At 37.1% G+C, this 12476-nt stretch overlaps 1 protein-coding gene across 6 annotated transcripts in view; it reads right to left on the bottom strand.

Moving 5' to 3' along the window:
* tub (TUB bipartite transcription factor) overlaps positions 1 to 12476 on the bottom strand; it is an 88130-nt gene that overhangs the window by 16598 nt on the left and 59056 nt on the right. For all 6 annotated transcript variants that reach the window (XM_079605319.1, XM_079605322.1, XM_079605321.1 and 3 more), the window contains exon 3: positions 9023 to 9185. In XM_079605319.1, the coding sequence (XP_079461445.1) occupies positions 9023 to 9185 (163 nt within the window). The remainder of the gene's footprint in view (positions 1 to 9022; positions 9186 to 12476) is intronic.

Raw genomic sequence — 12476 nt, forward strand, 5'->3', positions numbered from 1 at the left:
ACAAAAACTACCCCGAGGGGGACTAGACTAGACTAGACTAGACTAGACTAGACTAGACTAGACTAGACTAGACTAGACAGCAGGGAAACACATACAATGACGAACCACACAGGACTGAAAGCACAAGAAGAATAAATAGGGAGAGCAAACAAAACAGGTAACGAGGGAGGACATGTGGGGCAAATGAATCAATAATCAGGTAACAAGATGGGCAGGGCAAGACAAAATTGACAGGAGAGCACATGGTACAAGGAAACACAAGACAAGCCATGTGCTCACACTAAACATGACTAAAAACACAAGCACATGGCCAGTAAAACAAATCACAACCCATGTGTTCACACAAAACGAGACATGAACACGCAGCTAAGGAGAACACTCATAAGCCACGTGTTCACACAAAACATGACAACATGAAAGCACACAGCTAGTGTAAAACACAAGCTGTGTGCTATACAGTACGAGACAAAACATGACAAGAAAGCACATGAAACAAGTCACAAACAAAACAGGAGTCAGGGCTCTGTCACAAAACCAAGAAATAGACAGAAGTGACAGAACCCTGACAATAGGGTGAGCAAAACAATCATCTTGGTGGCCAATGCCCACCCTAGCTCCCTCTTAGTGCTATGCCTGGCTTAAATAGTGAATAGACCGATTTTTATGAGCACTCGATGTTTAGTGATGACGCTATTTGTACAAGCCATTTGTGCAACAGTATGCAGTGCTAAATTATTATTGTTTCCTTGCATTTTTTCAGGATTAAACACCTTTGGCGTGACATCTGGATAGCAGTCACAAACATCTTAATTCATGTTGTTTCTTTATTATCTTTTATACGTTATCTTTATGTATTAATGTCTTAATATATTTCATATTAATTTACTAATGTTCTGTGCTGTGTGTATTGTCATCTCAGAGAATGTTTAATGTCACAGGACAATGTTGTGAAGCATTCATTTTACTTTGCCTAGTAAAAAGGTTAGGCTACTCTGTAAACTCCATTCAATTATTTTACCATCACTTAATCTTCTGTTTCCTGCTCTTCCTCTGTCTGCACCTCTTGTACTAGGTGTTTACTGCTTTAAATATAAGACCAAATCTGATATGTCCTGACAGAGAAAGAGAGAGGTTCAGTGATGACTGGATTTAACACATTGAATTTGTTAACCATTCACCTTATGTATAGCATTTATATTCATCATTTGGCCATACACATGTATCTACTTTTTTTTTAAAAAGAAGAAGAAGAAGATGGAATGGAATTGTGGTTTCCCAGAACGGCCTTTGACTGAAGAACTTGTAGCCCAGCTTCAAACAGTTAGTCAGTCTATCTCATAACTATGGAAAAGACATATATTTCTCTGTACTAAATGTTGTGCTCCTTCATACTTGAGACTGTCAGTTCATGATCTTCGTATGCAACAGGAACAATACAATTAATCATGGCCAAGTGATTTTACATAGATTTTATTCACAAAGGATTCAGAAACGTTCAAATTAAAACTTATGTAACGAATGTCTTTTTACAAAAGAACATTTCATAATTTAAAATAACATTTAATAATACAGGGCTTTATTCCTTGAGCATGTACATGGAGTCAGCAAGATACAAATGAATACAGTAACAATGCATTACTTTCTACCTCTTCTTAAAACAACTGTCAAAATGGATGGCTTGCAACATGACTATTAAATTACAGTAGGAATGGTAAGGTCACTGTACTGGTTATCTGCAACTTTATACATTATCTGTCTCAGAAATCTGAAACAATAAAACTACATATATATGTACAGTGTAGCTTAAAACAAAACAAATGAAACGTAAATGGTCTCCAATGTATGCACATCATTACATTAATTATATGTTCAGCGGAAAGAGGAGCCGTGTTCTGACGCAAACGTTCCCTGGTGCTACTGTATTTTGCAGTTTGAGAAAACAATTCCGCCACAGACCAGGAAAAACCTAAAGTCAATGGCGCGTTATTCAGATGCTATTTTAAGGGCGCATGCTTGGCCATAATGTAGTGTGTTCATAACGCACATATACTTTGCTTCTCTCATCTACACAGACCCAGCAGTTCATATTTTTGCAAACCATACACAATTAAAGGAAAAATATTACCACACGAGGGAAATCATTGTGTCCATGAAGATGTGAACAATAGGCATAAATCTAGCTTACACATGTACCCAAATTATTCAGGCTAATTGTAGTAATGACGGATCAAACCTGTTTGATCAATAGTGGCAAGACACCGGTATATAAGGACATCTGACAAAGTGGGTTGTCCGTCATAAACCAGGAAACAAAATTCTGAGGACTGCGAAATCACCTTTACCATCATGCAAGTTGCGTGCGCCTGGCAAATCCAAACCACACCTATGAGTAATGTAGCTACTTCAGACCAACCCATTTTAGATTTGCGCAGATAGATTTCATCGCCGCGATCCGCCCACCAAGTTACTTGCGTTTCAGATCGTTAAAATAGGGCCCATAGTCTGTCTGTCGTCTTAAGCCCGGGACACACCAAGCCGACGATCGGCTGTTTTTGAGCCGATATAGTTTTCCCTAGTCTAGTAATTTGCTCTAGTCTGACGCCGTCTGTTTGTTTTGGGCCAATTTAACATGTTGAATCAGTTGAAACATGTTGAATCGGCTTCGGGCCGTCAGTGAAAGAGGGAACTCTGGCTGTTCAGCTTAGTAAATAGTCAGTGCACAAGAATAATAGCAAAACAACGAGCAAAGAAGTCAAAATGGTACAGATAGAAGGCTGTTCTAATGTTTCGTCATCTTACCCAAGTGTTCCTTGGTGAAAATTTCAATATTAACATGAGCAGAGTAGAATAAAGAAAGTGTTTAGCAGGATTGATATTCAAAAGGGTAAGCACGCACTGCTTTGTTTACGGTTTGTGTATCTGCATTGTCGGTTTCCCTTTTTGAATGACGAATATAGATGAATATATCTGCAGAAATAGACAGTTGTCTCATTTACACGCAGGTGCAAAGGAAGTTCTCTAGGCGACTGTAGTTCTCTAGGTGTGTTCAAGTAGGCTACAGCTTTTTTTTTCCGACACAGGCGACGCGAGGCGACAACACAGTCGGATTCGGTGTGTCCCGGGCTTTAGTTTCACTTTCACAGACTTTTAGTTAGTATTCTTTGGTTTCTGTTTTCCTTTGTTCTGTTCCCGCCACTCGTTTGTCGTCTTACTAATATGATTTGTCATTCTGTTCAGCTGTGTTCACCTTATCATCATCAGTATATAAGTTCCTGTGTTTTCAGTGTTCTTTGTCCGGTCTCGTTAATGCCCGAGTTGTGTTTGTTTGCCTGCCTGTATTAGAGTTGACTCTTGTGGATTATTAAAGACATTCTGAACATATTCTTCTGCTTCATCGTGTGTTCTGCAACCGAGCGTGACAGAACCGATCGACTGCACATACCTCTGCTTAGCCATGACTTGAACAGTGGTCGGAAGCTGATGATGTAACGTCCAGGTAGGCACGCCCTCACGTGATTATAATTGGTTGATTGATAAGCAAAAATCTGATTGGCTAAAGAGTACGACTGACCCAGGTGGGAGCAGAGCGCTGCCAGGAAAGTCTTAAAATGATGATTTGCACATTCAGATTCAAGGATAAACTCGTAAATTTTAAACATTCAAAACTTTTTTGTGCACAGTTGTATATCTATGAATTGTGTTTTGCATTTGTAAAATGTATTTTCTAAATATATAATTTTATTTTGCGCACTTGAATTGCTTTTGGTGAAAATATATTTTTTCGTGCATGTGAAATTCGCTACACATGTGTGCATCGTGTTTTTTGCGTGAAATGTTAATAAGACTAATCTAGCTCCATAGGTAATTTCCCAAATGGCACCCTAAACACTTGCGGCAATTTTAATGACATAACGCCACTTTGACTGTCGGGAAGAAGTCTGCATCATGCGCAAAAGACCGCAAAGGGGGGTGCTCGAGGGCACCCTTCTGACACCTAAAATGACAAATGGGACACCCATGGACTAAACGGACACGTGCACGAAGAGGCCATTGTAAGTCCACAAGACGTAAGTGCATGTGAAGTGTGCCATTGGGGACAGGGCCATACTTGTACACCTTTGGACGCAATTGTAATTGAAGGGGATGTAGTGGCTGTCAGAGCCAACTGTGAAATCAAAGCATTGAGGCAAAAGTTATTCCTTTTTCACAGCCTGCTCCTTTTAACTGTCCTTCAAGGCTGTGAACTGCTGCGGTTTCCTTAAGCAACGGATCAGAAGGGTTCCTCTGAGTCTGTGCCCCCTGACAATACTCACGAAAGTGCATATCACTGTCAGTTCGAAGCTTGTCGATAGATGGAGTACATCACTAACACTGAAAGGCTTAAAAGACAAGCCTGTCAGACAGAGTGAGATAAAAGTGATCAATGGTTTAGTTATGGAAAGAAACAACAAAGATGTTGCTATTTTTAAAAGAAGTAGTGACTCAGAAGGAAACAATGAAGTTATTTTTTCTTACTCATGCTTTGAGAGACAGAAGGCATCAATTCACAGGTGAGTAAAACTCTTCACTGCTCAGGCTTCACTTGTCTGCATTCACGCACTGCTGCAAAAAGGTGCCGCTTTGACCCACCCTAGTTCCTAAATGGCTCTGATGCTGCTTTGCTTCTGTGACAACGAAACCCTCAAATGTTTTTGCTATCATTTCAAAATATACATGTAATTTTATCATTATCAAATCATGCAAAGAAATATTAAAGCAAACACTGGTTGAGGGCAGGATTTTTACACATGTAAAATTATAAAGGATTAGAAAGTTGATTAATAAAATAATATTTTATCATTACATTATAAATTATCATATTGTGTTTGCATTTTCCATGAAATGAGTGTCATCCACACAAATAACCAAGCCTAATAATTACACAAAGCGTTGTTATTTAGCTTTCTTGGAACTGAACACCGGTACAACAAAACTATGACTTCAATTGCGATTAAAAAATTTGAATCAATTTGCCTACAAATGTCATATTTTAGTCATCATTTTATGCAATAAGATTACTTTGTGCAGCAAAATTGTATGTGCAAATGCACCTTGTTGAGGTATATATGCCACTTCAAATGCAGCATATGTGTTGCCTTTACAGTGTAAAGATGGCATAATAAATTGAAAACATCCAAATAGGGCTGACAAACACAGATGTACAAAGAATATGCACAGCATAATCAATTACAGTTTTACAATTCACTGAAGCTCAGGCTGGATGAGAGCCAAAGGTGCTCTCTCTTTGATGAGACAGCACAAAACTGAGCGAAACACAGTAAATTATTCATAATACTGTAAACCGCAACAGACATTCCTCTCTTTCATAACACAACACAAGCCTGTGAGGATTATTATAGTCCCAGAGTACAGGTGATCAGTATCAACTGATTTACTGGAATGTTTTGGACTCAGTACAAGTTCAACTCTGTTTTCAGTTGACATGATGCCACAGATACTGTCGATAATCTACTCCCTCAGCATGTAAAAAATAAATAAAGGAAAAACTCCTTCTGGTTCTTCATTAGACAAATGTCATAGGAGCAGTCTACATGAATGTGACCACAAACTTCTGACACGGTCAGCAGAACTTCATCAGAGGCATTGGCATATCAACACTGCATTTAAAGACTGCTTACAGTGTGCAAAGAAGTGATGTTACTGTGAACTAAAATTAAAACTATGAAAGAGTAATTGAAAAAATATATATAAACATTAGATGAAAAAACAAAACTTAAAAACGTACATGAAAATTACCGTAGAATAGAAATGTTGCCTTGGCAACTAACTGAAATTTAAAAAAGAACTAAAAATAAAATTATAGTTTTAAAACTTAAACTAAATAGAAATACTAATAAAATAGCAAAAGCACACAATAAAATGATTTAAACTAAATAAATAGCTAAAAAATATAAAAACTAATTGGTCACACTTTAGTTTATGGTCCAATATCTCACTATTAACGGAATAAGTTGGCAAAACACAAATAATTTGAGGTAACAAGTTGCATAAAAAAAATTTATTTAGGAAATGTAATGTTTAAGTAAGCAGGCCTTGCAGATTTTTATTTTGTACTCATATATTTCAATTGCTCTTAACTTGAAATATTTGAGTAAGTTAATTCATACACAACTTACAATTATCATGTAACCACAACTTAAATATTTGTAGTCATGGAAACTTGGCTAGCTTTACAGCTAATTCAATAAATGCTACATTGCTAATTGGAAAGGCAAGGCCAGGCGAATTTATTTATATAGCACATTTCATACACTATGGCAATTCAAAGTGCTTTACAGAAAGGAATTAAAATAATCACTAAATAAAAGCAAGGAAAAATATAGCTGCAAGCAGCGATTACGGGCCCAAGCCGGTGGCCCCGCCACCCTGGTGCCTTTAGTTACACTAAAGGCACCGGGCTGGCGCTGCCACCGGCTTGGGCCCTCCATCGCTGCTTGCAGCTATATTTATTTATATATATATATATATACAGGGGTGCACATAACTTTTTCAGTGAGTTACTCAGATGAGGACCAGGAGATGGTGTTTGGTACTCACCCCATATGTAGCGTGGCCACAGCTGCCAATCATGACGTCACATTCCCGTTTTTATAGCATAAAATAACTAACTAAAACCAAACTTATTAAAAAAAAATAAACGAACACTTAAATTTACATCAGCGTGGGGGGAAAAACGACCTAAAATGATAGAAAACACCTTTGGAAAAAAATTATTTGAAGTGTTATTTGATTGTTCAGATATATTTATTTGTATAAATTAAATATAATTAATCCTTATTAAAGATATTAAAGAGCAGTGAATTTTCTCTTTTTATTTTGTTGTTTGATCAATATTAAGTGTACAGAAGGCATTAGGTTTATTACGCACTGTCACTTTAAGAGCGAGTGTGCAGATCCAATTGCACTGATGCACGGTACGTTCTGTAAAGACATAACCGACTGTGTTTACGTGAATACTCTCCAAAACGGTCATTTAGACATAATGTTGTGTGTATTTGTCCATTCAGACGCGAAAGAGAGCTCGATTCAGTCCTTGCGCGCAGCGCGCTGTGTCTATGTGCGGGGCTGCATGCTTTGGGTCGTGTGTGTGTGTGTGTGTTCGCACAGAAAAACATACCGAATAAAGCTGTCTTTCGCGTCGTCACTCTTATTCAGATCTATCCATATGTCTGCTCTTCTCTTTCTCCGCGACGTTTACATTTTTTAACGATTTGAGACATGCATGAAGCGCATGCCGACTCGGTAGATCAGCACGTTACAATTCAAATGTGCGCATCTTCCACAAACGCAAATCAGTTCTGACTGGATCACTTCCCCAAATCGTCCCTCCCTTACATTTTCGTCTAGTTTTTATTCGTCATAGTGGTCGTCATTTAAAACAAGGTTTTTATTTAGTTATCGTCTCGTTTTCATCTGTGAAAAAAATTTAATTAACACTGCCTAGGTTACATTTTGGCGACAGTACGCAAAGGCGCGTAGTAACACAAGTGGCATTACGCATTCCTGATTTTTGTCGCGCATGCGTACCTGCGTACCTGTTATGTGCACCCCTGTATATATATATATATATATATATATATATATATATATATATATATATATATATATATATATATATATATATATATAAGCCGCCACCCCGTTGCCTTTCGGGTTCCTGTGCACGACGGGCAATAACGTAACCCCGCTTTGACTGTCGAGAAGAAGTCTTCTTTAGAGCTTGTATCAGTGTGAGTCTTTCTGCTCCCCCCCCAAAAACTCAACATAACAGAAACTCTTCTAAACTAGCATAACAAAACATTAAACACAACTAAATCTCCCACTAAACATGAATCTGGCACAAAAAGCATTACTGTATATAACACTTAATTTTAGCATTTACTCTCCCTTTTGAGTTTCATGGCAAAGCATGATGTAGAAATCCCAGCCCAGTTTCAGTTTAATTTAGGTTTATCTAAATTAAAAGAAACAAGTTTATAAAACTCAAAACAATGAAACAATTCAACTTACTTAAAATGTGTCAGTTTTGTGAACTCAATAAAAAAATAAAAAAAAACTTCATTTGATGGAACTAATTTGTATAATTTGAGATGCCTCTACTCAAACCAATTAATTATTTTAAGCATTAGGGTTTACAGTGCTGTTAACTACAACTTTTGCTTCAAACTCATAACTCAATAAACTAATTACTGCTTATTAATAGGTAGTAAGGTGGTTGTAAGATTAGGGGTAGGATTAAGGGATGTAGAATATGATCATGCAGAATAAGGAATTAATATGTGCTTTATAAGTAAGTACTAATAAAAAGTCAATATCCTAGTAATATGCATACTAATAAACAACTAGTTAATAGTGAGAATTGGACCCTAAATTAAAGTGTTACCAATTTTATTTCAAAATATTGTGAAATATAGAAATAATTCTAAAATAGCACTGGTGCACAAGGCTTTAAACAAACAAAATATACAATATGTTGTTAAAGATATTGTTAAACTCTATAATGTAGCTCTATAACACACATCACAGTTCTTTATTACTCGTGTTACTCAGCCATTTTCTGCAGAATAGGCTATTTCATTGAGTAGAGCTTAGCCATAAGACCAAACAGATGTTTTAATATAGATGATTGAGGTCTGCAGTGACATTGTAGGAAGGGTTTATCTAACACTGAGCAGTCTGGGACAGAGATCAATAGAGTAACTCAAGCCAGTACCGCTGGCAGTGCGAAGAATGGCAGAATTGTTTGCCGAACAATCAGCAAACAAGCATTTCCATTTTCAATCACCGGCCTTTGTGGGCCGCTCTATTTGAGCAGCTTGGGTCGATATTGGCATGTCAGTGTAAAGACAGCTTGGAATAACGTCTCATGCCCTCGAGATTGAACCTGACCCTTGAGTCTCTGTGGCAATATGGTTATTTGATATTTTATGAAAGTGTTTTTTTGCTATGTGGCTATGTGTACCGTGGTAGATGGTGCTGCTGTTGCCGCTGAGGTAGCTCTCCACGAGGGGAGCCTGTTCCTCCGACTGCCGGGTCCTGCGCACCCGAGACCGCCCGTCCAGATTGGACTGCACCATCAGGGGCTCCTGACGCTTCTTTTTCTGCTTCTGTTCCAGTAAAGCTCGCTACAAACATACAATAACAGACACACAATACAGTACAATAGGTCAAAACTGTTCAAGCACAAATAACTGGCACAGAATATATTTATTTCGGAGAGAACTGCCACTCGTAGTTGCGGTTTAATTCTATTTAAGTTGCGTAAAATTACTGCAGTATTAAAGCAAGTATTTGTATTATTACATGGGTTTCATGGTACATAGCACTGCTTCCGTACTTCTGCCAATTTTATTCAGCTTATTTCCATCTTCTGAAAAGTTTTTTTTTGTGTGTGGAAAAATAGAGCTGGAGATGAGGACCGGATCTACTGCATGTTTTAACTTCAGGGATGCATTTTTCTGTTGTAATCTTTCTACATAAATAGTGCAGATCTCTCAATATCAAAAACTCACTTTCACTTTCACAAAAGGATACCGCTGTGCACGGATGTGAAATGCATCTGCTGTGTTTTCTGAAAACCTAAAAAATTGATAAAGTTAAAAATCGTAATAATAATCGTAGTATTGACCTTTTCTGTAATTAAAAATCATATTGTTCCGAATATAAGACGACACTGATGATAATACGCCTCCCCCGCCCTTTTTTTTTTCAAGATGTACCTTTTTGAGGACCAAATCTCTTTTATAAAGAAAATTATTTAGTTTGAAGGAATTTTTATTTATTTATTTATATATTACATTTAAATGTGTATATTGCAAGTATGGTAAATACTAGTAAAATGTATCAACAATCACATTTAAAAATAGACGCTTTATGGCATACCATAAAAATAACCTGTAGTTCTCATTTCCAGTAGATTTCACAATGACTGGTTTCTCACCTTTGTTATGTACAGTGACAGATGTTAACATGAGAAGGATCAAACACCTTTGTTTTTCTCCCTAATGCGCCAGTGGGCGGGGCCAAATAAGTAGGAGTTGATTAGATTGTGCAGGGGCGGTCTTTCGTCGCACTATTGCATCATAATGTGACCAAACTGAAAAAAAACAATAGTTTTCAGAGCTTGGTTTCAGTAAAAGCTGTTTTTGGACTACCGGTAACAAGGAACTTAAATTGGAGCTCAGGATGTTTTTATAGTACAATGACCTCTTACATGTCAAAAGATCAAGGAAAATTTGATTTCTCAATTTGATCCCTTTAATATTCTGCATTATAGCATCAATCTGAATATACATAATATACAAAACTTATGAAGGAAAATAAAATTATAGTAAACATGAAATAGTAACAAGAGAAAAACTAAATTATTAAAACTTAAACTAAAATGAAAACAATATTATATACATTTAATTATAACTATATATCTAAAAAGGGCCAAGGTAAAGGTGAGCTTTCTCAGTCGCTCAACTGAGGCTCCATGACTCACAGCACTGACGTCACCATTCTGTTTAGTTTTGTTCATGGACTTTCAGTTTGTTTTCACTCGTCTGTCTCCATAGTTACCGTCATTATTAGGTCATTGGTTTCAGCTGTGTTCTATTAATTATCCTTGTTTGGGTTTGCTATATAAGTTGATCCCTCACATTCAGGAACACAAAAGTTGCAAACAACAGAGCCACACAAAGAATAACTTGGAGCGTAGGGAATGTGTCTCTTTAGTCCTAGAGGTAAAACCAACCACTACAACACGCTTTCTCTTCACACACATGACTGCATGTTCAACACAGCATAGGTTTCACCACACAACATTCTTCACTTTCGCAGCAACCTGACATTATGTAAAGCTATAGTCAAGAGTTCTGGGGAGATCCCAGCGCTGGAGTCTATTAAACATTAAAGGATTCCGTGAGCGAATAGTGGGCTTGAGACCAGATCTGTCCAGCCAGGCAGAAAAGACACCCTCCCCTGAGCTAGTGGGTGGTGTGCAAATGAGAAAGGAACCAATTATCACAGATTATGCAAGCAGAAAAATTCCATTAGCTGCTATAAAAATCCATAAATAAAAAAAGACTTTTCTTACATTGTATTAGAGTTAATGAATAAATCTTCATTTTGGTGAACCAATATTGAGTCTTAAATTCCAAAATAAATTTTTTAGTCTGTGCTGTTTTCTGTTGAAAAGTATTATACTTCACTAAACATTAGTTGTAGAGTGCCTACCATCCAATATTCACAATAAGCTTTGCGCTTTGTACAGTAGTTTTGTTCAGCTTTCTCATTCTTTCAATTTTAGCACAAAATGTAAACAATAAATGTGCTTTTGGCACTTTTTAATGTGGTGTGACAGATCACTGTTGAGCCTCAGTTCAAGCAGCAGCGTGGAGCGCGAGTGAACGATAATCTCTAACTATGTACTAGTCATTTCATGAAATAAACATGAATGAGCATCAGAAGGTATTTTGAAAGAAACAGTAACGTGTATGCTTTGCTTTGATTTCGTTTTCATTGTGTTTTGGTTCTGTTTTCCATGTTCCTCCTTGCTTGTGTGACCCAATTTCTTAGTGTGTGCCAGTGCGTTCCCTTGATAAATGACTCTGTTTACCTGTTGTCCAATTAATTTACTCATTAGTACCTCTGTGTATTTAAGTCCTGTGTTTATTCAGTTCTTTGTTCGGTGTTGTCAGTGTTAAAGTGGTTGTGAAGTCTGTTTCCCTGAGTGTTCCTGTGTTTTTTTGGATGAAAGACTGTTTACTTGGATTATTCCTGTCGTGCGCTTCCTTGCTACAGCCAGTATGTGACAGATGACATCATTTTGACACCATTTAAATGTTGTACATTCTGGAAAGTGAAACGTAATTATATCATTAAGAAGTTAAAGGGTTAGTTCACCCAAAAATGTGAACTCTGTCATTAATTACTCCCCCCTCATGTAGTTCCAAACCCAAAAGACCTTTGTTCATCTTCAGAACACAAATGAAGACAATCTTGAAGAATCCGAGAGCTTACTCGAATTTGAATTCATTTTCTTCATTTTAACCTTTAAAGGTGCAGTGTGTGATTTTTAGCGTCATCTAGTGACGAGGTTACGAATTGCAACCATCAAAAGTTACGGTGGCCGACAGGAGAAGATGTGGTCGTCTGAGACAGTTAAGCAACGAGGTTTCTTTGCAAAGATAAATTAAGAAATTGTGTTTTGTTTATTATTCAGTAAAATTATATGTTATTGTGAATATTATTGTTACTTGTTTATCATTGTGTCAGTGTTTTATTTGCTGACTTTAGGTTGCTTCTTTGCACGAAAAACAACATAGTGACAAAACGCACAGTAGTTTGTTCGTTTAGGGCTACTGTAGAAACATGTCGTCATTTCAATGTAAGGGGACCCGCGGTGTATGTAGATAGAAATGGCTCATTCT

The sequence above is a fragment of the Phoxinus phoxinus genome (assembly GCF_949152265.1).
Source record: "Phoxinus phoxinus genome assembly, chromosome: 2".
Lineage (NCBI taxonomy): Eukaryota > Metazoa > Chordata > Actinopteri > Cypriniformes > Leuciscidae > Phoxinus > Phoxinus phoxinus.